This window comes from Mus musculus, chromosome 8, assembly GCF_000001635.26.
Source record: "Mus musculus strain C57BL/6J chromosome 8, GRCm38.p6 C57BL/6J".
Taxonomy (NCBI): Eukaryota; Metazoa; Chordata; class Mammalia; order Rodentia; family Muridae; genus Mus; species Mus musculus.
In genome coordinates, this window is record NC_000074.6 from 123328708 (window position 1) to 123354724 (window position 26017).

Consider the following 26017-nt stretch of genomic DNA (forward strand, 5'->3'; position numbering starts at 1 on the left):
CCCGCTGAGCCACCTCTCCAGCTCTTTTTTAAAAAAGTTAAAAACCAAGATGTTTTGTTTCTAAAAATCCACATAGAAAGCTGGAGGTGTGGAAAACATATTTCTTCTTTATTTTAGTTTATTACTTGGTTTTTTAAAACAGCATTTCTCTGTATAGCCCTGGCTCTCCTGGAACTTGCTCTGTACAACAGGCTGGCCTCAAACTCAGAGATCTCCAACAGGCTGCCTCTACCTTCTAAGTTCTGAGACTAAAAGCATGTACCACCACCACCCAGCTAGACATATTTCTCCCAATTGTGTTCAACTTCAAAATTGTATGCAGACAAACTGAATGTTTTAGCCCAAGTGTCACTTTGTTTGTTTGTTTGTTTTTGGAGACAGGGTTTCTCTGTGTAGTCCTGGCTGTCCTGGAACTCACTCTGTAGACCAGGCTGGCCTCGAACTCAGAAATCCACCTGCCTCTGCCTCCCGAGTGCTGGGACTAAAGGCATGTGCCACCACCGCCCGGCTCAAGTGTCACTTTTAACTGAAGGAAACAGCCATCTTAACAGACTTCAATTACAAACAGGTAGAGTTCATTACTGCACCCAAGAGCACCAATCAGGTCAGAAGACAGTTCATCTAGTCACAGGACTGAGGTCAGTTTAATTAGTCTTTGAATTGATCTGCTCTTTGATTCTGATGACCCACTGTAAGTCACCCTGGGCTCCCAGGTAGAAATCCTTCTTGCTACTATGGTGACTATTAAGAAATTTGGGACTAATGTCTCACCTGAGGTCCATTTCTGGGTTCCTCTGACACTGTGAGCGATAGATAAGTAAATGGCCTGGGAGGAAAGAAAGAAACGCTTTCTGTAAGTGACCACAGTGCTGACTAACACTTCTGCTTCCTCATGTTGGCCGTGGCTAGGAGGAGTTAGTCTTTAGATAAGAGGAGATAGATAGCAGAACCTAACTTGTATATTTATTACGGTCAGGGCTTGGTTCAGTTTTACAGTGTTTACCTAGTATACACAGGCCATAGACACACAACTATCCTCAGCATCATGAGAACATCACAAAAACATGTATTCTCTCTGTGTGTGTGTGTGTGTGTGTGTGTGTTTGAATGCACTTTGAATGTGCATGTGTAACCCATTGTTTAATTATTATGGGATGTACTTAGAAGCACTTAGGGATTTTCTTAATAAGTTCAGGGTGAAAAAGTTAGCAGCTTCCTATAGAAGAACTCAAACACTTGAAGCCAACAAAGAAAATTCAAAGCTTTAAGAGAAAGAGAGTAGGCATGGAAGATACTTTGTTGCTGCGACAGAATTCCTTAAGAAACAACCAGCAGGAAGGAGAATTGATTTGGCTTTGTTGCAGTCAATGGTCACAGGGCTTTGTGAGTCCTGTGTGGTGAAGCAGGGCAGAGCAGAGTAGAGTGCTTCACCTCGTGACCTACTGGGAGAGAGAGGGACAAAGTCCTAGAACACGGCCTAGTCCCTAAGTACTTGCTTCTGGTGACCGACTTTCCCTAGCTAGGATCCACCTCCACGAGTCTGCACCCCTTCCCTGAGACTATTTAAATGGCAATTCTAGGGCTGGAAAGAAGCACAGTGGGTAAAAGCCCTGCCACACAAGCCTAACTATCCAAGTTCCATCCTTGGAAACCACAGTGGGAGGAGAGAATCACCCACAGAAGTTGCCCTCTGGTCTCCACACACATGCTAGGGCAATACGCATCTGCCCTCATATCACACACAGACAATAAAAACCAATAAGAAATATGTAGAAAAAAAAAAAGAAATATGTAGAATATCCATTGATTATGTCAGAGTCCTCACGATCCAATTGCCAATCTATGGTTGGCGCAAACAGTTAAGGCTCAAATCTTTAAGGCATGAGCCCTGTGATGATAATGGGAAATAGTGTGCTGCATCCTAAATAACTTCCTTGTGGATAATTTCCATCCTCTGCCCATTCACTTCACTGACACCAGAATGATGCATCTCCTGTGGGTGCTTCTGCTGCTAAAGTGGGGCAAGGCAGTACCACTGAGGGAGCCTGGGAGATGCCCGCACACATACACACTGCCTGACTTCTGCCTGGTCTCTTGCTGCCCTCTGGGTCAGGGACCCCCACACACTGGGTCTCCCTGAGAGGCACTTCCTTACTGTAAATCCCCAGCTGTGATCCATCACTCCCGGGTCACCGCACAGCGCGTGGGTGGCTCACTCCTTAATTGAGTTGTGATTCCAGGTTCTGAGCTAGTTACATCTCTCCATGGCCTCTGCATCCGCTCCTATTTCCTGTCTTGTGTGAGTTCCAGTCCTGACTTCCTTTGGTGATGAACAGCAATGTGGAAGTGGAAGTCAAATAAACCCTTTCCTCCCCAGCTTGCTTCTTGGTCAGGATGTTTGTGCAGGAATAGAAACCCTGGCTAAGATACCACCCATTAGAATTACAGAAATAGCTCTCTTACCTCTTATTCTCTTGCTCTTACTCCCTTGCTCCCCCTTTCTCTGCTTTCCCTTCCCCTCTCTCCACGTGGTCATAGCCAGCCTCTACTTCTCTACTCTCTCCCTCTCTCTGCCTTTCTACAATAAACACCTTAAAACCATTAAAAGAAAGAAAGAAAGAAAGAAAGAAAGAAAGAGGAGAAGAGAAGAAAAGAAAAAAGAGAAAAAAGGGGAAAGAAAAGAAAAGAAAAGAAAAGAAAAAGAAACACAGAAACCATTCTATGAGCCGGCCAACCAGAAACACCCTGGCCTCATCAGTGGGCGCTGTCAGCACACACTTGGTACTGTGTGACTCAGACTTTCCTTAAACTACTTGGATACAGGCTCTCATTCCTAACATAAGCAAGGAATGAGTTTCCTTGTGGGAGGTTCCTACTGTTCCTTCCCTACTGAGGTAGCCCTTGAAGTTTCTGAGGATTAGGGAAGAAGAGCCAGAGTTCCAGGTTGTCTGCACAATGTATCCTGAGCAGAGAGAACCTTCCCTTTCATTTCCTCTTCTCCAGTGTCCTTTGGTTCCGCTTAAATCTGTTGTGTCTCATAAGCTTGAGAACTGGTTGAAGGATGTCACACTCGCCCAGATATTGATTATAAACACTTTCAGGCAAAATTCATTTGTATCCTTTCTTTCCAATTGAAGACTAAGAATCCAGAGGAGATTGTCAGCCAGCCCTACACCAAGTCTCTCTCTTACAATTATGTCCCAGCCTTGTGCTTCCTAGGCGATAGTTCTACCGCAAAGCAAAGCCCGAGACCAACTGCCTTGTTATCATTTATCTCCCAGCTGTGTCTTCTCGCTCTGTTCTTCTCAACCGTCGTAAAGATGGCTGAAACTACTTTCAACAAAGCTGTGTGCTGTGCTTAGCTTGTTAACACTTTTGATGTGCCTTGGAATGAAGGCAACACACTCTGAGAATGAGGTGTTGTGTTAGCTCGGTCACATTGTTTGTCACTAAGACACTAAGGGTTTGAAGCTGATCCTTTCGAGCAGAAAAAAAGGACCATTTATGAAGTACTTCATCCCTGAAGGCTTGCATCATCTTTGAGCCAATCACACTATAGCGACCTCCTAAGGTCCAGGCCTTCCACAAAGACCATCACAGGCACTGTCTGCTTTAAAGAGCCAGAGCCAAGGGAGCGCGTGTACGTGTGCCTCTGTGTGTGTGTGTGTGTGTGTTCGTGTGCAAGGTCCCCATCATGCTTAACCCCACCCCTCTTCAGTCAGCTTTTCCTCCTCGCACCCCCAACCGGTTTCTAACAAACCTTAGTCCTCTCTTGTCCTGCACCCTCCCTCTCCGGCTGCCCCTCCTAGCTCTGCCCCTCCCCCTGGCTCGCCCCTCCCTACCGGTCTTCCCTTCCCTCCCCGCCCGGCCCCGCCTCTTTGACCATTAGCCTCCTCCTCCTCCATCAGCCCCCGCCCTCACCTGCATCTGCCCGCGAGGGGCGGGGCCGGAATGACAAAGCACACGGGCGGCGCGGGACCCGCCCCCTCGCTCGGCGGTGCGTCGCCCCGCTGTTATGGAGACCCGCCGCGCGCGCGGGCGGCGATGATGGGCGGCCATGGCCCGGGCGGGCGGCGGCGGCGCAGCAGCTCCCGAACGCGCGGGGGGCGCGGCGCGGCCCGAGCCGTGGGAGCTGTCCCTGGAGGAAGTGCTGAAGGTGTACGAGCAGCCCATCAACGAGGAGCAGGCCTGGGCGGTGTGCTTCCAGGGCTGCCGCGGGCTGCGGGGCGAGCCGGGCGGCGTGCGGCGCATCCGGGACACGGCAGACATCCTCCTGCGTAGGGACGGTTCGGTTGGCGCGCGGCTGGAGCCCGGTAAGGCGCACCGGAGTGGGTGGGGGTGTGGCCGGCGCGGCGGGCGAGCGGGCGGCCGCTGAGGGCACCCCGGTGCCAAGTGACGGGGCCTCGACCTTTCTCACATCAGCGCCCAGATAGCGCTCTACCGGACCGGGAAGGCCCCACCCTGCCCTCTGGATCTGGGACTCCTTGTCTTCCCTTCGACCTAGGAGAACCCCACAATCACACACACACACACACACACACACACACACGCAGTCTGGGATAACCCTACCAACAGCCCACTATCACACACACACACACACACACACACACACACACACACGCAGTCTGGGATAACCCTACCAACAGCCCATCGTTCTTGATGAGAAGCGGCCGGTTGGCTGCTCGCGCCCAGGGACGCTTTCCCCAGGGGAGAGTGGCTTTGGTTAAAAGCCGGAGTATCTTACGGTCAAGTCCTGAATTTCGGAAGCCTCTCCTTTAGTCAGTTCCCTTTAAGATGGTTTGGGGGAGTCTGCAGTCCTCTGGCCTTGCTCTGGCAGGGCCTGTGGGTGTTCCCGTGAAACTGGTACTCCCCTCTGGCGACACTGCAGACCTTGAGGCTACTTAGAGATGTGTGCCTTTTTCTAGGGGTAGGGAGAGCAGGAGTAATGTGCCTTGTTCTGAGTCTGTACTGAATTAATACTAATTTTTTGAGTTTAATTGTAAATGTAAGCAGAGTGTATAACCTGTGATTTAAAAAAAAAACCAAAACTTAAACAGTGAGAACCAACAATTGAGCTTTTGAAAGATTATTGTAGTCTATTCAGAGCGTTGAGTTCAGGCTCCTGTCTACTGTTCCGCCTCACTTTCCCCCTGGAGAACTGTAGTTCTAGTATGGGGCATACAGTGATAGTACCCCAAAAGTTGATACCCGGTTGGGAGCACAAAGGCAGGCTGTGTGTTTGCTGAGGGAAGGCTGGCCTCCCTCCAACCCCGAGAGCTGTGGGCTTGCAGAAATTCTCTCAGGCAGGCATCTGCGGGGGACTAGGAATGATAAGCAAGGCCAAAGAGAAGCAAAGGACAACAGCTGCCTCTGGAGCAGGAAGGGCCCATTGTGCGCACAGAGGAGCCGCCACCGTGGCTTTCCCAGGCTTCTCAGCCTATACCCATTTCCTCCCTCCCTCCACACCCCTGCCTGACACTTCCAAGCTGTTAAATTTTGCACAAAAGCCCCGATATATTGCACAGGGAAATAATAAACACAACACCCAGGTAGGCTGAGGTTTAACCTTGGCCAGTGCGCTCAGAAAGTGGCATGATTTGCATAAACCCTGCTGGGCTCCCTCTTCCAAGGCTGGCCTGAAGGGGCAGGTGCACCACCATCAACTCTTCACAGCCTTAACACTCCTGTGGCTCTGGCCGCCTCACAAGGCTATTCCTGGGCCCACCCCATTGCTTACCATAGAGAATATAACCCGGGATCTGGTTCCCAGCACTGCAGAGCAACACAGGATTGCAGGCAGCCTGCTTGGTCTGGCCTGTGATGTTTGGGACAAGAAAACTGAGGCTTAGGGTTGTAAGTGGCTTGCCACTGTAACGGTAGTGGGCTGCACTGTGAACAAACCCAGCTTAGCTCCCTGCTGGGTTTCTCTGGGAACATCAAAAAGGACACTCAACAGCCTAGCTCTCCACCCCCTAGAGTTGTACTGCCTTTTTGTTCTCAGACCAGTAGCAATTCCTGCTGGGTCAAAGTTCAGAGAAAGCACTCTATGTTGACCTTTGGGGAGAGGAACCTGTCTGTGGCAGGCACCAACTTCACTTTCTATCCACTGTTATCTTTGAATAACTATTGAATAACTCTGAATGTCTGTTGGTAAGCATACCCCATGAAGGCATATGAGCGTTTTAACTTGTTTGGGGGTTTGGTTGATTGGTTGGTTGTTTGATTTAGGACAGGATCTTGCTATGTTGTTCAGGCTGATATTGAACCCTTGAAGTCCCAGATGCTGGGACTACAGGAACTTGCTGGCTCTTGAAGGGTAAAAAAAAAAGTATTTAGCTGGAGCGAGCGGGGCTGAAGAGGTGGCTCAGTGGTTAAAAGCACTGACTGCTTTTCCAGAGGTCCTGAGTTCAAATTCCAGCAACCACATGGTGGCTCACAACCATCTGTAATGGGATCTGACGCCCTCTTCTGGTGTGTCTGAAGACAGCTACAGTGTACTTACACATATTAAATAAATAGATAGATAGATAGATAGATAGATAGATAGATAGATAGATAGATAGATAGATAGATTTTTTAAAAATGTATTTACCAGAGCAGTCTCTGAGCTTCATAAAGCCACTGAAACTTTAAGGTAGCCACTCCCTGAAAGTAGCTAGCCCTGTGTCTTTCTGGACTTGAGGTACTAGTGAATTCCCTGTGTAGTTTATTCCTGAAGGAGCTGGTTCTGATGCCAGTAGAGCGTCTTAATCTCTGCTGTGTGGGATATTGGAGACCCAGGTCAATCTCTGAGCCACGCTGGTCTGATTCTCCACCTTCCGCTTGAGACAGAGTCTCTCACTAATCTCGAAGCTCACCATTTTGACTTGACGAGCAGCTGCTTGGTATACCACTATCTCCAGTCCCCAGCACTAGGGCTATAGGATCCTGCGGCTAACCTCTGCTTTTACACGGGTGCTGCGGATCCAAATTCAGTTCTTCATGCTTGTGTGGCAGGTACCTTATCCCCTGAGCCGTCTCCCCAGCCTCCTGATTTTGTTTCTTTGACACAGTATCTCATGTAGCCCAGGCTATCTTGAATTGTAGCTCAGGATGGCTTTAAACTCATGAAGATCCTTCCACCTTTGAGTCCTGAATATTGAAATTTCAGACATGAGCTACCTTGCCTGGCAGTCTCCTAATCTTAAATTGGGAGATGTCTCCATAGTCACTCCTAAGGGTGTGTGTGTGTTTGTGTATACTTGTGTGTGTACACATACATGAGTGCAGGAGGAGTCTGCAGAATTCAGAGGTATTGGATACCCCCTGGATCCAGAGTTACAGGAGGTTGTAAGCTACCTAATGTGGGTGTTAGGAATTAGACTCAGGGGCTGGTGAGATGGCTCAGTGGGTAAGAGCACCCGACTGCTCTCCCGAAGGTCAGGAGTTCAAATCCCAGCAACCACATGGTGGCTCACAACCATCTGTAACAAGATCTGACTCCCTCTTCTGGAGTGTCTGAAGACAGCTACAGTGTACTTACATATAATAAATAAATAAATCTTTAAAAAAAAAAAAAAAAAAAAAAAAAGGAATTAGACTCAGGTCTTCTGGAAGAAGAATAGATACTTTTAACCACTAGGCCACTTCTCCAGTGTGAAGGGTGAGCAAGTTAACATGTAGAGGTACTAAAGTTATGTTGCGGGAAGGGTGACATTATTTTAATACATATTAAAGTATATGTATATATATGTGTGTGTGTGTATTATACATTGGTGTTTCGAGGTAGGGTTTCTCTGTGTAGCCCTGGCTGTCCTGGAACTCACTCTGTAGATAAGGCTTGTCTTGCACTCCTAGAGACCTGCCTTGCCACTGCCACCCGAGTGCCGTGATTAAAGGCATGTGCCATCACTACCCGCTATATTTTCACTCTTATTGCCCAACAATGCTAAAGACTAGGTACTTGCACGTCACAGAAAAGTGGTGGGGATGGGTTAGAATGTGTGTCCATAAGGAGGCCAACACTCTGGGGTCCTCTCCCTCCACCTCAGTTGTGTTCCTTGTTACTGTACTGAGTGTGTAAACGGCCACCTGTCTCACTTGGGTGCTCACTTGTCTGTCTCCCAGCCCAGTGCCTCTTTGAGATAAAGTAGATCTTTGGCTACTCTAAGAAATGTCCCTGAACCTCTGGAGTTGGAGCCCTAGAGCTTCACCAGAGACCAGGGGCTACCTGTTCCTCTGGCTTTTCTTCTTAAGATTTATGTATTTTTATGTATGTGAGTATACTGTAGCTGTCTTCAGACACACCAGAAGAAGGCATCGGATCCCATTACAGATGGTTGCCAGCCACCATGTGTTGCTGGGAATTGAACTCAGGACCTCTGGAAGAACAGTCAGTGCTCTATACCACTTAGCCATCTCGTATTACATGTGGCCCTGTCCAAGGACAGTGCTCTCCCAATCATCACGAGGGAACCCAACACTGATTAGGAGGAGGGAATTTGTCCCTCCCGAGTCTCCTGGGTGCCAGACTATTTGTAGTTGAAACATGTTTGTTGGTTGAGCCAGGTCCTTCCAATGCAGCTCCTGCTCATGTTTCTGGAGTCCTGGTCACAGCTGTGTTGCCCACCTCATGACTGCAAGGCACCCAGAGCTGTACATCCTGTGCCCCGTGAAGGTCACTCAGTTAAGTCGTGGAGGGCTAATGTTAGGCCACCTTGGATGGGTGCGAGTTGGATCGGAGCATGTTCCGAGATGCTCCTAGGCAAAGACCCAGCAGGGTTGGGCTTACTCTTCCTACCAAAGCATCTTATTGAGATCCCCACTGCACACGAAGAAACGGAAGATCACAGAGGAGAGGCAGCTGCCCAGAGTCATCAAGAGGGGCATGGCCTGGCACCTGCCTCAGAGCCAGCTTTTGTGTGTCTGTGGCCTTAGAGCACACCACCAAAAGGGAGCCCTGGCCCGAGGCACAGCAGCAGGTGTCCATGCCACACCCCTGTGTACCTTGGCCACATTCAGTGTGGGATACAATATCCAGGGTCCATGCAAATGAACCCTTGGCACAAATGCAGGCTGTAGCCTGAGGAATGCAGTTCTGCAAAGTGCCTCTACTGTACTTCTTGATGGCCAGTGGCCTATTCTTAGGACTCAGGAAGGGAGAAATGGTTTTGGGGTGGTGTCTTAATGCTATGGGGTTGTGGCAGAATGCCTGAGCGGTGTGGGTGTGAGCTGGGTATGTGTAGTTTTACCTCTGAATTAGGCCTTGCAGGAAGACAATTCTTCAAGTATATTTTCCCTCTGCCATACTGCCTGTGCCCAGGGTTGGCTGCCTAGAAGACTTCAAGACATGTGAAGGCAGGATGCTGGTTCCTAGCCCACCTACTTTTTTTATTTTTTATTTTTTCAAGACAGGGTTTCTCTGTGTAGCTCTGGCTGTCCTGGAACTCACTCTGTAGACCAGGCTGGCCTCGAACTCAGAAATCTGCCTGCCTCTCCTCCCAGGTGCTGGGATTAAAGGCCCTAGCCCACCTATTTATTTCCATGTTTTGTACTGTGCTTCTGGAAGGATAAAGCCCGGAGTCTCAGGCAGCCCGTGGAGTCCCTGTGTGACTTGCATGGTCCCGTCTGTAATAGGGGTGCAGCCCAGGTTCACTGCCATGGTCAAGGCCCTGGATTTCACCCATACTCTCTGTCACCACTCCACCCCCGCCTCGGTGTCCACAGAGAATCATTTCATTTTCCAGCACAGCGCAGGTGTATTAACAGTGCCGGCACGGTGAAGGTCCCCTCCGCCCTTCATCCTGGGAGTTCTGGTCCTAGAATGTAGACCATTTAAGCATCTCTGGCTGTTAACTGGTTCCTCAGAGAGAGTTGACCTCTGTGTAAGACATGTAAGGGGTGGGGGGTAGAGATGGCCTTGCTACCTGGAAATGCACCCTACTGGTTAGGCAAAGCAGCTGAGGACAGAGTACCCAGGAGAAGTGTTCAGCCCCTGCTTTCTCAGTCCAGTGACTTGTACTTTATTCCAGGGCAGAGGGCTTGCGGTCCTTTCTCCAGGGAAGCAAGAGGAGAGGGTGGGCAGAACTTACAAGAGAATGTATGCGGTTCCTTTGACTTGGTAAATACACTCTCACACTGCTGGCTTAAAACAACACTAACATATCCACTTCCGGCTTAAGAGGCCACGAATGCAGAATAACCTCTACCTTGAGGGTAGCTGTTTCATCTACCACACATCACAGTATATCCACAGGCATAGCCTGCCTGTGTGAGGGTATCGATCCGCTGGACCCGGAGTTACAGAGAGTCATAAGCTGTAAGCCTCCGTGTGGGTTCTGGGAGTTGAACTATCCCTGGTCTTCTGGACGAGCAGCCAGTGCTCTTCACTGCTGAGCCATCTCTCCAGCCCCTCCTTGTGATGTTGTCATACACGAACGTAGTGTATTCCCATCAAGATCTCTCATTCTCCATTTTATTTTTAATGCATTTCAAGGAAATTGTTGACACTTCCCAACCCCCCAAGCCTCCAAGCCCCCAACCCCCAACCCCCACTGTGTACTTCAGCATGGATGTTATTTGCTAGAATTTAGCATTTGCTTGGAGCCCACATGCAAGCTTGGGATGGAATCCAAGGCCTTGTGTCTGCTGTGTAAGCGCACTACCACTGAACTGTAACCAGGCCCCTAGATATTTCTTTCAATAATAATAATAATAATAATAATAATAATAATAATAAAAACCCGGCATGCAGCTGGGCATGAGGGCATGTTCTTAGGGGGTAGAGGCAGGAAGACCAGGAGTTCGGGGTTCTTTTCAGCTACACAGTGAGTTCAAGGTCAGCCTGAGCTGCATCAGATCTTGTCTCAACAAAACAAAACAGAAAGCAGGAAATGAATTTAAAACTGCACGTAACGAACTGCGTGAACGTCATGTGTGTATTCATCTCTCAGCTCTGTGCCCACACTTCTGCTGCGGAGGCTGCAGAGGTTTTACTACGTTGGTAAAGTTTCCAGAACTGGTTACCTTCTCATGGCCCAGAGCTTGGTTCCAAATGGTGGTTTTATCAACTGCTTTCTTGTTCGTCCCTGGTGGGCACATTATTACCAGGCCCTGGATTCCTACCACACTGTGTTGACTAGTTTTATGTCAGCTTGACATACCTCAACTTGGTATAAGCTGACATCATCTGAGCAGGAGAAACCTCGATTGAGAAATGCCTCCGTCGCTGGGGGTAGGGGAGGGGGTGGGGTGGAGGATGCATGCCTTTAATCCTGGAACTCAGGAGGCAGAGGCAGGTGGATCTCTGTGAGTTTGAGGCCAGCCTGGTCTACAGAGTGAGTTCCAGGACAGCAGAGCTGCATAGTGAAACCCTGCCTCTCCCCCCAAAAAGAAGGTTGGAATGGTAAGTGACCCGAAGCTGAGCACAGAAGTTTAAGTAGAAAGAAAAAAATAAAGAAAAGTTTGAGACTGGAGAGATGGTTCACCGGCTGAAAGAACTTGCTGCTCTTGTGGAGGAATTGGGTTTGGTTCCCAGCACCACAAAGCAGCAGCTTGCCCCTATAACCAGAGCCAAAGGATCTGATGCCCTCTTCTGGCCTCTGTGGGCACTGCATGCATGTGGTGAGCTTACATATATGCAGGCAAGGCACTCACATACATAAAATAAGATGGCTCAGCCAGTAAGAGCACTAACTGCTCTTCTGAAGGTCCTGAGTTCGAATCCCAGCAACCACATGGTGGCTCACAAACACCCGTAATGAGATCTGACACCTTCTTCTAGTGCGTCTAAAGTCAGCTACAGTGTACTTATTTATAATAATAATATATAAGAAAATAAATAAAATATATAAATATAAACAAATAAGACAAAATATATAAATATAAAATAATAATAATAAATAATAAATAAACCTTTGGGTTGACTGGAGCAAGCAGGGGGTCCTAAAAAATTTAATTCCCAACAACCACATGAAGGCTACAGTGTACATCTTTAAAAAGAAAAAATAAATCTTTAATATATATATTAAATATGTTATATGTGTGTGTGTGTGTGTGTGTGTGTGTGTGTGTGAGTGTGAGTGCAGGCCCCACGGCACACATGGAGATCACAGGACAACTTGCAGGAGCCGGTTCTCTCCTACCACAATAGGGACCCCAGGGCTTGGGCTCAGGCTGTTGGGCTTGCTGAAGCTCACCCTCACCCACTGAGCCATCTCATCAATGTCCCACCCCAAAGAATAGCATCTTTCTAACCTATTTTCACCCAGTTTATTTTCTTTCACATTTATTACTCACACTCTGTGTGTGTGTGTGAGACACGTCTGTGACTACGAGCATATGTGTGCCATGACACATGTGGATAACGTCCAGATCTTTCCTCCCCCCGTGCTTTTGAGGCCGGAACTCGGGTCTTCAAGCTTACAGAACAAGCACTTTTACTGGCTGAGCCATCTTGCTGAATCTAATTCTGCCAACTTCCTGCACTGTCTTCCGGCTGGGACCAGTGGTGAGGCCTTAGTGATGTGCTGTCAGAGGTTGGATATGGAGGTGTTCAGGAACACAGAAGCCAGGCCTGCCCATTGTTTTGTTTTAGCTGTTAATTTATCCTCCAGACTCCAGCCCCCAAGACTTGCCCATTGTTAGCGAATCATGAGTGTTCAAGGTTTGGGGTGCAAGGCAGGCCTGAGCCCTGTGCACTGCTGACCGGGCTCACCTCCAGACCTGCCACTGGTGGACGGGGTTCCTGTTGTAGCGAGGCACTTCCTGGGAGCGGTGTGTGGGCATGGCGCGTGTGGGTGAGCGCTTAGAGGAGCCTGCCGCTCTCACTCAGGCCGGATCAGCCACGCCCAGCTGTGGAAGAGCAGGGTGGCCACACCTGTATCCATCCCTTTGCCCCACAGAATTCTATTTGTTAAACAAACACGGGACTCTGACTGTGTGCCTTCCTGTGGGTGGTTCTCCCTCTCGGCTTTCTCCAATTTCCAAGGTTGATGTTTGTGAACCGGCTCACAGCTCAGTTTTACAGTTCATTTCTCGACAGTGGAAGCCACCCCCACCTGTAAGTGTGGCTTGCTTGCCGAGTGCCAGTCACTGGGTGTGTTTCCACCCAATCCAGACCAGCCCTCTGTGGTAAGTGATACCACTGTGCGAGAGGAAACTGGGACTGCTTAGTCACGTGATCTTTGACGCCAGTCTCTCTACTGGAGGCTGTACCCAGACCCAGGAGAAATGTCGGTGGTGTATTTTCTCTTTTCAAAATTTATTCCTTTTTAAAAAAAATTTTCGAGACAGGGTTTCTCTGTGTAGCCTGGGCTGTCCCGGAACTCACTCTGTAGACCAGGCTGCTCAAACTCAGAGATCCGCCTGCCTCTGCCTCCCAAGTGCTGGGATTAAAGGCGTGCGCCACCACACCCGGCTCCAAATTTATTTCTTGGGTTTAGCGAATCCATGTATTTTAAAATTCAGACAGCTTCTTCTTAAATTTTATTTCATCTGTATGAGAATTTTCCCTGGATGTGTGTATGTGTACCGCGTGCATGTCGGATGCCCGCGGAAGCTAGAGGAGGGAGCTGAATCCTCCGAAACTGGAGACTGTTACACGGTGCTGTGGGGCTGTCCTGTGAGTGTGGGGGATGTCGGCCCTCTATAAGAGCAGCCAGTGCCCAAATTCAGAAAGTTTAAGGGAAGACCTTGAAGGAGGCCTTGTGTTGGTGTGCCTGGATGCCCGCCCATCCTCCCTACTCACAGGCTGCCAAGATCGTGAGTGTTTCCTGCACATACCAGCACTCAGGCGTGTGTACTTCCTCCTAAAGGCAGGCGTTGCTTTCTGTTTTGTTTTTCTCCCTGAGTGGGAGCCTTGGATCAACTCAGCACACAAAACACATCTTATTGGTCCTTTATTTGAAACAGGGTCTTCCTTTCTGTGTTACCGAGGTTGACCTTAAACTTGAAATCTTATTGCCTCAGCCTCCCAGATCTGATTTCAAGTGAATTTCTTTTTCTTTTCTTTCCCTTTTCCCCCTTTCTTTCTTATTTTGGCTTTTTGAAACAGGGTTTCTCTGTGTAGCCCTGGCTGTCCTGGAATTTGCCCTATAGACCAGGCTGGCCTCAGACTCAAAGATTCATCTCTGCCTCCTGAGTGCTGGGATTAAAGCTGTGCACCACCGAGTAAATTCCTTAATCGACACCTTTCCTTGCTTTTTTCAGTGATACCTAATGTCCTGGGTGCAGGTGCCCCGTGTGTCTGTCTTCAGAGGACACTGGAGATTTTTGGTGCAGGATAGATGTAGCACTGAGTGATCTTGTAGGTGTCGTGACGCAGAGTGGTGTGCCTTCTAAAAGCCCACAAGCTATGTGAGAAGGTGAGAGAGTTATAACTGTGAGAGACTTGGCAAGCCACCTTCTGAGGGCTGTGGTCAGTTCCCTTGTCCGCCGGGGACTGCGTATGCCACATCTTCATTGCCCTGTGCCTGAGATGCAAGACAGGAAGTCTTTTGATCTTAAAAAGGATCTGCTCCTTCCAGCCTTCGTTCACTGTCAAAATACTCCCAGAAGCCCAGGCATGGGGCAGGGAATGTATAGCAAGAGGCCTCCCTAAGATGTATAAAGTCCCCTTTAGCAGAGTCAGGGGTGAAGTGGGGTTGTATCATATAGAGTGGGTAGTTAACCCTGACCCTGACCCAAACCCCAAGAAGGAGTTAGAGTCAGGAGCTCCCACCATTGCACGCGTCACTGCACGGCCGGGCACTGCGTATCCATCCGGTATCGCACCCTAGGACGCGTCTCTGCATCTGTTAGCTCACTTCTTCCTTGAGGTGATACCATGAGTTAGGCAGGAAGGTGCCATTTCTGTCCCCTAGATGATGAAGTGATATCATCCACTTACCCGTGACCGTGACCGTGAACCGGACAGAACCTGACTTGAGGAGGCAGCTCCACCCACCACCACTGGTGGCAGAGGCACTTTCCACTGGAGGAGGGGCTAGGCAGTCCTCTTACTTCCTGGATTTCTCATCTGCTATTTAAAGAATCTGGAGTGGCCATCTATGCTCAGGGCAAGGGTACCCTGCTTGGGTAAATTAGCACCAAGCTGCTTCCATAACAGAAACAATGCTGACGGAAACCATGTGTTCTGCTTCCGACTCTCATCCTGACTTAGCATTTCAGACCTAAAGGGAACTTGTTGGCCCAGCTCCATTATCTATCATCCATATGTTTTCAAGTAAATTTCTCAGTCTGCCCGAGCTCCAGTTTCCTCGTGTGTAGAGAAGATACCTTGGCAGTGGGGTGTGACGGCACACTTAGAGTCTCAGCCCTCAGCACAGAGCTGAGGACATCACTGTGGTCACTGTCATCCCAGGAGCTCGCAGGCCGTAGCTTGCTCATTGAAACCCAAGACCCCCCTGGAATAGTGATTATCCCTGTGATCCGAGCGCTCAAGAAGCCGAGGCAGGAGGATTGTCATGACTTGGAGCTAGACAATAATATCCTGTCTCAAAACAGTAATAAACAAACTCCCCAAATCTTCTGCAACTTGAAGCATAATTAGATCCATAAACAATTTTGAGACATCTTTTGTTATCTTAGTGACTATTGTACTGGCTGGCTTTGCATGTCAAACTTGACACTAGCTAGAGTCATCAGAGAGGAAGGAGCCTCAGCTGAGAAAATGCCTCCATGAGATCCAGCTATAAGGCATTTTCTCAATTAGCGATCAATGGGGAAGGGGCCATCCATAGTGGGTGGTGCTGTCCCTGGGCTGGTGGTCCTGGGTTCTATATGAAATCAGACTGAGCAAGCCAGTAAGCAGCATCCTCCATGGCCTCTGCATCAGCTCCTGCCTCCAGGTTCCCGCCCTGTGTGGGTGCCTGTCCTGGTTTCCTTTGCTAATGAAGAACAATGTGGAAGTGTAAACTGAATAACCCCCTTTTCTCACCAACTTGTCTTTTGACCATGGTGTTTTGTTGCAGGACTAGAAACCCTAACAGAGACAGCTGTTAGCACATTAAAAACATTCTACTCATGGGCTAGGACGGCTGCTCACTCAGTAGAGTATTTACAGGGCTCACAGAAGGCGGTGCTGGGCTTAGTCTCCACCGCATACACTGGATGCATTTGCACATGTCTCTAATCCCATGTCCTGGAGAGGAGGAAGCAAGAGGGTCAGAAATTCAAGTTTCTCCTCAGCTGTGTGCTGAGTTTCAAGGCCAGCCTGGACAGAGTGAGACATTGTCTTTTTAAAAATCCTATGGGGGCTGGCGAGATGGCTTAGTGGTTAAGAGCACTGACTGTGCTTGCTCTTCCAAAGGTCCTGAGTTCAAATCCCAGTAACCACCTGTAATGAGATCTGACGCCCTCTTCTGGCACTTCTGAAGACAGCTACAGTGTACTTATTTATAATAATAAATAAATCTTTGGGCCGGAGCGAGCGGGGCCAACCAGAGCAAGCAGATGTCATAAACTCAATTCCCAACAACCACATGAAGGCTCGCAACCATCTGTACAGCTACAGTGTACTCATATACATAAAATAAATAAATAAATCTTTAGAAAAATAGAAATAAAAATTCCAGCCAGAAAGCTGCTCTGGGCTGAAGACTAGGAGTCAGAACCAGCTAACGTCCACCACCCTCCCCGCCTTCCTGGCCCCCAGCGTGACTCAGCATGTGAGCTTTTCCAGGAAGCACCCTTATTCTTGCTCAGTTTTCTTTCATCTTTCCAGCGTCCGACACAGCTACAATGTTTTGTTAAGCATCTGATGTGTGCTGGGGACAGGGGACAGTCCCTGGGATGGCAGACCTCCGACAGCGTGCTCTCTCTCTCTCTCTCTCTCTCTCTCTCTCTCTCGTGTGTGTGTGTGTGTGTGTGTGTGTGTGTGTCTCGCCTCACTGATTTGGGGGCCTGATTGTCACTGATTTGGGGGCCTGATTGTTTTCCATTATTTTAATGGGGCTCACAGTCTCTATCTTTGGCAATCTTCTTGGTTCTTGATGCAATTTGAACATATTTGTGGCGTTAGCAGGTTTACTTAGCAGACGGTTTCATGGTTTGCTGATTTTTTTTATGTCTCACTTCATTCTAGAACTTAGGGACTCTGTGGTTCACGTCCTTACATGACTCTACCTTTATAGGAGATTAAAGGAGGCCTGGGGAACGGGGAGGGTTGGAAGTGGGGTAGTTGAGGGATTGCTGGTGGCCACCTTCTAAGATCTCTGGCCTGCCTCCTTGAGCCACCCTTACCTGCCAGTTGTGATGTCTGAGAGTCATCTGTTGCCTTCAGCTCCTCATCTGTGAAATGGGTGTGGAAGTTACCCATGTCCTGGGCTGGGGCTAAGCCAGTGAGTAAGCCCTTGAACGTGCTGACTCACGTCTTGGCATTCACGCTGATGTGTTTAGTAAATAAAATGCAGAGTCCAGCTTCCCATCTGCCCTCCAACCCGGGGACTGCTCCTCTGAGAGGTGCCGTTGGAAAAACCCCAACCCTTGAGTCCACCATGAGAGGTGAATTTGTTTACCCACTGGCCCAGGGTTTCTTACCTTCCTGTGTGTCCTGGCTCACAGGACCGCAGTTCTAGGGAGCCCATCTTAGATTATTGATCTTCCCTGCAGTGACAACTAAGCAGTCCCCCCTCTTCAGATGTACTCACACAGCCCTGCTGACTCTGCATCCCTGACTTTCTCCTCTGAGCTGTCGCTATGGACCGTGGGATGGAAGGCTGCCTATGAGGGTCCTCCTTATAGATGCCCTGTAGCCTGAACCCTGCCCACACTGGCTTAGGCTAGGCCTCGGGGTTTCTGTTCAAGGAGCCATGTGTCTCAGCCCATTGTGAGCTTTCTGGTGTTCCTTTGAGGATGCGCTGTACGTCTTGGGGAAGATGGAACAGACGGGATGAGCAATTTGTCTGTGGGGTCTTTGGGCTTCTAACATAAACTTGACTATTTTCTCTTGCAGAGCCTACAACCATGGTGGTACCACCAGCCAGCTCAGAAGCCCAGGTATTGAAAAGCAATTTTAAACTACTTGATATGTAATAAAATTGATCTGTTGTGCTGGATAGTTTTTGTCAGCTTGACACAAGCTATAGTCATCTGAGGGAATGGAACCTCAATTGAGGTTGTGAGCCAAACATGTGGTTGCTGGGAATTGAACTCAGGACCTCTGGAAGAGCAGTCAGTGCTCTTAACCGCTGAGCCATCTCTCCAGCCCCTGATGTTTATCTTTGTTGTTGTTTTATATGGTTTTGTGTAACCTGTACTGGCTTCAACTTACCATGTAGCTGCGGCCAATGAGGCTTGAACCCCCATCCCCATGCTCCTGCCTCAGTTTCCCAAGGTGTGCACCACTCCGCTCCACTTTCCATTGCCTTTTGGCTTTGTTTCATTTTGTTTTTTCAATGAGTTGTGATATTTATCTGTTGTGATATTCCATCTGTTTCTTCTACTGGCAATCAAGAGTCGAAACCACTTAAGTCCTAGGATGAGAAGGGACCTTTGGGGACCAGAAAAGAGCAGCGTGTGAGCGGCAGAGTTAGAAAGTGGGGTTGCAGGACAAGTGGCCCGCTCTGATGTTTTCTTCCTTTGAAATGTGGCCTTTCAAAGTATAACTTTAATAGAATAATTTATAAGGCTGTGTGTGCAGGGGTAAAGATCCGGAACTCCAGCTTCTTGGGAGACTGAAGCTTTGAGGGAAAATAAGGAAGAGATGTGAAGGGAGGGAGGGAGGGAGGGAGGGAGGGAACCTTTGCATCTATGTATCTAGTGTGATAGGATTCTAAGGGTGAGGTAAGCGTTGATCAAGGGGATTCCATGTGTTACATAAAGATAGCAACAAAGCCAGCACAGAATCTGTATGCCTCTTCCTCCCCCTCCCCCTCCCCCTCCTCCTCCTCCCTCTTCTCCTCCCTCTTCTCCTCCCTCTTCTCCTCCTCTGCTTCTTCTCTAACCTAAATCTTTCCTCAAGAAGAAAAATATTATACTTCCTTACATTTAATTAAATTGTTTGTCTATTTGGTTTTTTTGAGGCAGGGTCTCTCTATCTAGCCCTGGCTGGCCTGGAACTCACTATGCAGACCAACTTGGCCTCGAACTCACAGAGACCCACCTGCGTCTACCTCCCAAGGGCTAGGATTAAAGGCACGTGCCAATATACCGGACTGGCACTACACCTTACCAGCACACATAGCTCTGAATGCCAGTGGAAAGATACCCTGGGACCCTGGGATGTCACATCTAAGCTCACTGCTTGTGACCTATGTGAAAATCTCACTTTGATATATGTTTAGCTGGAAACCGGGAGATGAACAACTGAGCTTCTAAGACATCTGCATTGCCGGGTGGCCGTCGGTTAACTGTACTCACAGCTGTATCAAATCCTGGGTAGTTTATTTCCCTGAGTCCAGGTATGCTGGCCTGGGACATCAGCTGACCCTTGGTACCCAGAGCTCACACAGGTGCAGCTGCTACCACCCACTTAGAGGATGCCTACCATAACACTCTGGTAAAGAGCTTTGAATGAGGGAGTCCCAGATGGACAGTTCTCAGAGGCCCTCATGTGAACCTAAATGCTCCATCCCCAGGAAATTACGGTGAGGGAGCCACTCAAGAGTTAAGCTTCATTCTGGCTTCTTGGGTTGCAGGAACTGCCTGGGCGGCCCCTCTAATTGCTGTCAGATTCCAGGCTGATGGCCATGCTTGAACTTGTAGGGTCGGAGGTCCCGAGAACTGGCCAGCTGCCCAGCTTTGCTAATGGAAAGCATTCTCTGGGTTCTAGAGAAAGTTTCCAGTGAGTTGGGACAGAGAAAAGCTTTCACCAAAGCGGCCATCAGATAAGAGGCTTGGCTGGACTTAACCCTTCCCCTGGCTTGCTGCTCGTGTAGGCCAACAACCAGGACCAAGAGTGGCGTGGGGAGACTGGGTTACTTTTCTGCAGTGTGCATTGGGATGGGGGGGGGCGGCTTCCGGCTTGCTTCTCAGTCATGTGGAGCCCCTGCCAGTGCCACAGTGCTGAGCATCACAGAGCCCTGAAGCACACAGAGATCTTGTAGCACCTCACTCCTACCTGGCATCTCCCTCTACAACAAATGAATTTACTGTGTGAGCTCTCCATGTTTCTGTCCCCTTACCTTGCTAGCCCCCTCCCCTTCCATGATCATACCCAAGAGCAGTCCTGAGATGGTTCCTAGAGTCTCCAGTTTCCCAGAGCGCTCTACCCTGGCTGCTGGCTAAAGACCTGCCGTCTTCCACCCGTCGGGTGTGACCAGCCACTAAGTGATAGCGCCAAGCCTACTCACTCTGCATTCACTGGTGTGCCCTGGAGCCAGTCTGTGACTCTATCCTGTTTCAAGTAGAGAAAGCCAGAGTGGAAGCAGCCCAGGGATGGGCCAAGGCTTTGCTCTATCATGGCTTTACCCTTTCCACCAGTCCTCTTGGAACCTTAGGCTCCAGTGTCTTTTGAGATGGCCATGTAGGACCCAGAGACCTTATCTCTTGCCCAGCTCTGGCTTTGACCTGTTATTGGTCTGCCTGCCTCAGGCTCAGGTTTCCTGGGATACCGGGCTAGCCAGACATGAGTGGAGAGACCACTGGTGCATGAAGAGACTGTAGAGCATAGCACAGACAGACCCAACACTCAGGTCTCGCCTGTCCAGCGTCTAGGTGGGATGAAGTGGCCTGAGCTCTCCACGCCTCTGTCCTTCTGTGTGTGAGATGGGAGGTTCTATCAGGGCAGCATAGGAGGAGTTTTATACAGGCCCAGCATAGACCTGTTATTTGTGTGTGCCTTTGATATTCTTTTCTTTCTTAAAAAATATTTATTTTGTGTATACAAGTGCTTTTTTATGTCTGTCTGTCTGCCTATCTATCTATCTATCTTGCTTGCATGTATATATGTTGTTGTACTTTGTGCATACCTGGTGCCTGAGGAGGTTAGAGGAGGGTGTTGGATCCTTTGGAACTGGAGCCGTGGACATTTGTGAGTCACCATGCAGGTACTGGAAACTGAACCCAGGTCCTCCGTAAGAGCACCTAGTGCTCTTAACCATCGAACCATCTCTCCAGCTCCAGATAGTCTGCTCAAAGAAGGAAAATATGAAAACCATTCATTCAGTAGTACTGGAAATTGATCCTCAGGTCTTGCATGTGCTAGGAAGTATCTCCAGCCTCAGTTTATCTTTTTATTTTGTGATGGGATTTCACCAAATTGCCTAGGCTGGCCTCAGACTTGCAGCATAGTCCAGGCAGGTCTTGAACGTGGAATCTTCCTGCCTTTGCCCCCTGAGTACCTGCGATTATCAAACGGTGTCACCAACTTCAGCCTGCAAACCTTATAGTTGTATTTATTTGTTTTGAGCCAGGCTTTCATTCTGTAGCCCAGACTGGCCTCAAGGTCAGAATTTTTTTTTTTTTTGCCTCAGCCCCTCACAGGCCAGGATCACAAGTCTGTGCCACCTCAGCCAAATGTATCAAAGCCTTTGAAACATAAAAGCAAGTGTTAGGCAGATTAGGGCACTGTTAATCCTCCTTGGGCTCAAATGTGCTAGCGCCCATTGCAGTGTTCCCATGTCTGATTAAACCTAGCTGGTGGAGGGGATAGTCACATGGGCACAGAGAATCGAGGCGCAGCCAGCATCTGGAGAGCAAACATGAGAAACAACGTGTACTCCCCAGCCACTGTCCCCAGGTCATTGACGGCAGCTCTGAAGATAGCTCTGAGGGTTCCTTGCCAAGTGAAACAGAAATGCTGAGGTAAGAGGATGCTACAGAAAAACCTCAAGGATGTCTAATGTGCTTTAAAAAAAGAATTACTGGGGCTGGAGAGATGGCTCAGCGGTTAAGAATACTGGCTGTTCTTCCAGAGGGTCTGGGTCTGATTCCCAGCACAGACACGGCGCCTCACAGTGTCTGTAACTTCAGCCTCGGGGGACCTGGCATGCTCTTCTGACCTCCACAGGCACTGCATGCATGTGGTGCACAGACTGACAGGCACCCAAAACACTCACATACATTAAAAATAAAATTAGAAATAAAATGAAAGAAAGCTAAAAAAAGACTTGTTATAAGGTACAGAGGCACATGCTTAGAATCTCTTGGGAATCTAAGACATGAGGCTTAGAACTTTGGGGCTATCCAGGGCTACATAGCAATACTTTGTCTTGAAATAAGTATTATGGAGAACTTCAGGAATGCAGTCAACTGAGGCACCAATGGCTCTCACAGTGAGTTCCACCAGTCCCCAGGTCCTGACCATGTGCCTTCCGTACCTTCTCGCTCTGTCATGTGCCCTCAGTGTGGTTGCTTTGTTTCCACTTTGGTCAGGCTAATGTATATTCCCAGAAAAGTTATGTTCCTGTAAAAAAGATGCGAAGCTGGGTGTGGATGGCGAAGCACAGCTGGGTGTAGATGGTGGAGCATGGCTGGGTATGGATGGTGGAGCACAGCTAGGCATGGATGGTGGAGCACTGCTGGGTGCAGTGTGGAGCACTGCTGGGTGTGGATGGTGGAGCACAGCTGCAATCTCAGCACTCAGGAGGCTAAAGCAGGAGGGTCATGAGTTTGAGGCCAGCCAAAGCTACATAGATACCCTGTCTCAAAAGCACAGGCTTGTGACCCCCCCAGCACTGGAGGATCGGGAATACTAGGCTATCCTAAGCTACATGAGGAATACTAGGCTATCCTAAGCTACATGAGAAATACTGGGCTATCCTAAGCTGCATGAGGTACTACCTCAAAAAACAGACAGACAAAAATAAAGAGAGGGCCTGGAGAGATGGCCTCTCAGCTGACAGCACCATCTGATCTCCCAGAGAACATTGGTTCAGTTCTCAGCGTCCACATGGCTGCTCACAAACTATCTGTAACCCCAGTTCTCGGGGATCCCACAGCCTCTTCTGGCCTCTGAGGCTACTGTGTGCTTGTGGTGCATAGAGATACATGAAAGCAAAACACCAATCAATACACAGAAAGCCAAAAGAAATTAATTGATTAAAAAAAAAAACAAAAAGAAAGGAAGAGAAGAAAAATAGTGCTAGAGACTTAGCTCAGTGGTTAAGAAAACTTGTTTGTTTGTTTGTTTTTCCAGAGGACCTGGGTTCAATTCCTAGCACACACATGGCAGCTCACAGCTGTCTGTAATCCCCTCTTTACTACAGAGGACATTAGACACATACATGGTGCACATACATACATCTGGACAGAACACTCATATACATTAAAAAAATGTAGTCAGGCGTGGTGGCACAGGTAGAGAGAGGCAGGCGGATCTCTGTGAGTTTGAGGCCAGCTTGGTCTGCATAGTGAGTTCTAAGACAGCCAGAGCTAGGTAGAGAGAGAGAAACTCTGTATTCAAAAACCAAATAAATAATAAAAGTAAAGGAAGTATAATATTTTTCTTTTGGGGGCAAGATCTAACAATAGCCCTGATTGGTCTGAAAGTTGGGCTAGCCTCAAACTCACAGAGTTCCTCTGCCTCCTGAGTGCAAGCATCAAAGGTGTGAGCCGTTACGCCCAGTGTGGCGTCATTTCTTTGTGAGTACAAATGTCAAACTGTTTTCACAGTGAGGCGGGCTGGGTTACTGTAAGAAACTCCTCAGATAATCCGAAAGGGAAGATTTGGCAGCCAGTGGGGCTCAGTGGTAGAACGCTTACTCAGCATTCCACATGGCTCTGGAACTCGCCGAGGTCTGCCTGACTCTGCCTCCCAGATGCTAGGTGTATAGCCATGCCCAGCCTGGCCACCTCTTAAAAAGTTTCAACAGTTCCCCATGGAAGCAAGCTGAGGGCGAAAGCTTTAACACACGGGCCTCTGGGGGCCGTCTAAGAATTCAACGCAGGGGCTGGGTGTGCTCTAGTGGTAGAGCACTCACATCATGTGTGAAGGCCTGGGTTTGATACCCAGCACTGCGAAACAAAACCCCCAGCCCCCCAAACTACAGTAGGTAAGCAGCCTCACGGCCCGCAGTCGGAGTCAACTGGCCTTTGATTTACGACACACTGCTACGTGACACGAGACGCCGGTGCTTATCTATCTAGATACTTCATTCCTAATCATATTGGGGGGGGGGTATATACACAAAGCAGTCAGCACCAGAGCCAAGACAAGTCCTTTCCTTTTACATAGAGGCATCATGAGCTGTCCCATCCCAACTGTGCCCCCGCTCAGGGAGCTGATAACCCTTCTATTGAAGTGAATGAATGGGCTCCGCTTGCTTAGAGTCCAGCCGATGCAACCACAGCGTATAAAGGCTTTTCATCCGATCTGTGGTGTATGTGTGTGTGTTTGTCTGGTCCCTGTGTTATGGCGCCCCACTGTGGGCACATGCCACCTTGTCTCTGCTAGGAAGAAATTGTGACTAGTGTTGTGCCCCGATTCTGAGGGAAACCTGGAAGAGCTAGAGAATTTCGAAGGATGACTCAGATCACGATCCCCCACCCCGCCCCCTCTACAGCGTAGGTTCAGGGTGTGTGACCCCCGGCTTGGGTGCGTTAACACATACAGAGGAAGTAGAAATTTTTGAATGCTTAGGGTGAAGAGGAGGGGAGGCAGGTTAGGTAAGTCGTAGGGCAGTACTGTGAGGCTGGGAGGGGGATTAAAGAGTGTCTTTTGTGGGGCCATCAGGAACTAGTTTTGTGACCGGCCATGACTGACCGTGACCTCTGATTATGTCTTTTCTATGATTTAAGCGTGGGACCCTACTCTCTTTTCTCCAAGAACAGGCACCAGCTGCACCCGGTTGTCTGGCCTGGTGCTGGCCTGGGCGCCACTGAAGGGGAGGAGCTCTCGTCATTTGTCTTACTTGGGCTGGCACTCGCGGCTCCTTGAGTCCCCTGAGCGGCTAGGGAGGTGGAATGAACCCCTGCGTTTGCTGCAATGGGGAGAGAGGAGCAGGATTCCTGAGGGGCAAACTCCAAAAGTGAGCCTAATAGTGCATTGCTGAGGGAGAGATCCTAGGGGGACTGGGGACTTCTACAGGAGGGTGCAGAAGCTGGCTGTCTGTGCACCCCACTAGTTTATGAGCAAGTCTGGTGTGGACATAGTTTTCCATTTCTCTGGGTTAAATACCTGGGAGGGGAAGGTGCCAAAGCCATATCCAGTGCATATTGGTAAATATTTGCCTGTTTTCTAAAGTGGCTGCACGGTTTGGGGAACATCTTTTTAACAGCGGTCTATGGTTTGTGCCACGATGATTCCCCTGTGGCAAAGCTATGCTGAGATCTCCTCTCCCTGCCTCTCTTTCTGTCTGGTATCTCATTGGTCTTGTGGTTGTGGGTGCTGCTGGTTGCGGGCTCCAGTAACCTCGTGGCTCAGAATGACCGTATGACACCTCTGTCCCTTAGATGGTGCAGTCACTGGGCTTTGCCATTTACCGTGCGCTGGACTGGGGGTTAGATGAGAACGAGGAGAGAGAGCTCAGCCCGCAGCTGGAAAGGCTCATCGACCTCATGGCCAACAGCGACTGCGAAGACAGCAGCTGCGGGGCAGCGGATGAGGGCTACGTGGGTCCAGAAGAGGAGGAGGAGGCTGAGGGCGGCCCCCGAGCTGTGCGCACCTTTGCCCAGGCTATGCGGCTGTGTGCTTTGCGCCTGACCGACCCCCACGGCGCGCAGGCCCACTACCAGGCAGTGTGCCGAGCTCTCTTTGTGGAGACACTGGAGCTTCGTGCCTTCCTGGCCCGGGTGAGGGAGGCCAAAGAGGTGAGCAGGATGTGGGCTGCAAGTGGTTGGGCTGCTGATGGGCGGAACTGGGTTGGGGGGGGGGCGGGGGGAACTGATGTTGGACGGAAAGGCGGAGATGGATGGGAGGTGGGCATACAAATGGGAGGAGGTGGAAGTAAGGAGGTGGTGGGGTCCACCTTTGGTCGTCCAACAGGGAAGATCCTTGGTGCCTGACTGTACCTTCCACGGAATACCTCTAACTTTCCCCCTCCCCCAAGCTGGGCACTGTCCTAAATGTTCATACGTTTTTAACTTGATGCCTTCTTCCCACCGGGTTTTCAGAAGGAAATCAAAAGTGACTCCTAGCCTTTATTTCTCCTGTATCACC

General features: G+C 49.3%; 1 protein-coding gene across 1 annotated transcript in view; it reads left to right on the plus strand.

The window, feature by feature from the left end:
* Window positions 1–4005: 4005 nt before the first annotated feature.
* Window positions 4006–26017, plus strand: part of Spire2 (spire type actin nucleation factor 2) — a 36806-nt gene continuing 14794 nt past the window's right edge. The window contains exons 1-3 of the mRNA NM_172287.2: window positions 4006–4313; window positions 17933–17976; window positions 25312–25668. Coding sequence (NP_758491.1) covers window positions 4058–4313; window positions 17933–17976; window positions 25312–25668 — 657 coding nt within the window. The 5' untranslated portion in view covers window positions 4006–4057. The remainder of the gene's footprint in view (window positions 4314–17932; window positions 17977–25311; window positions 25669–26017) is intronic.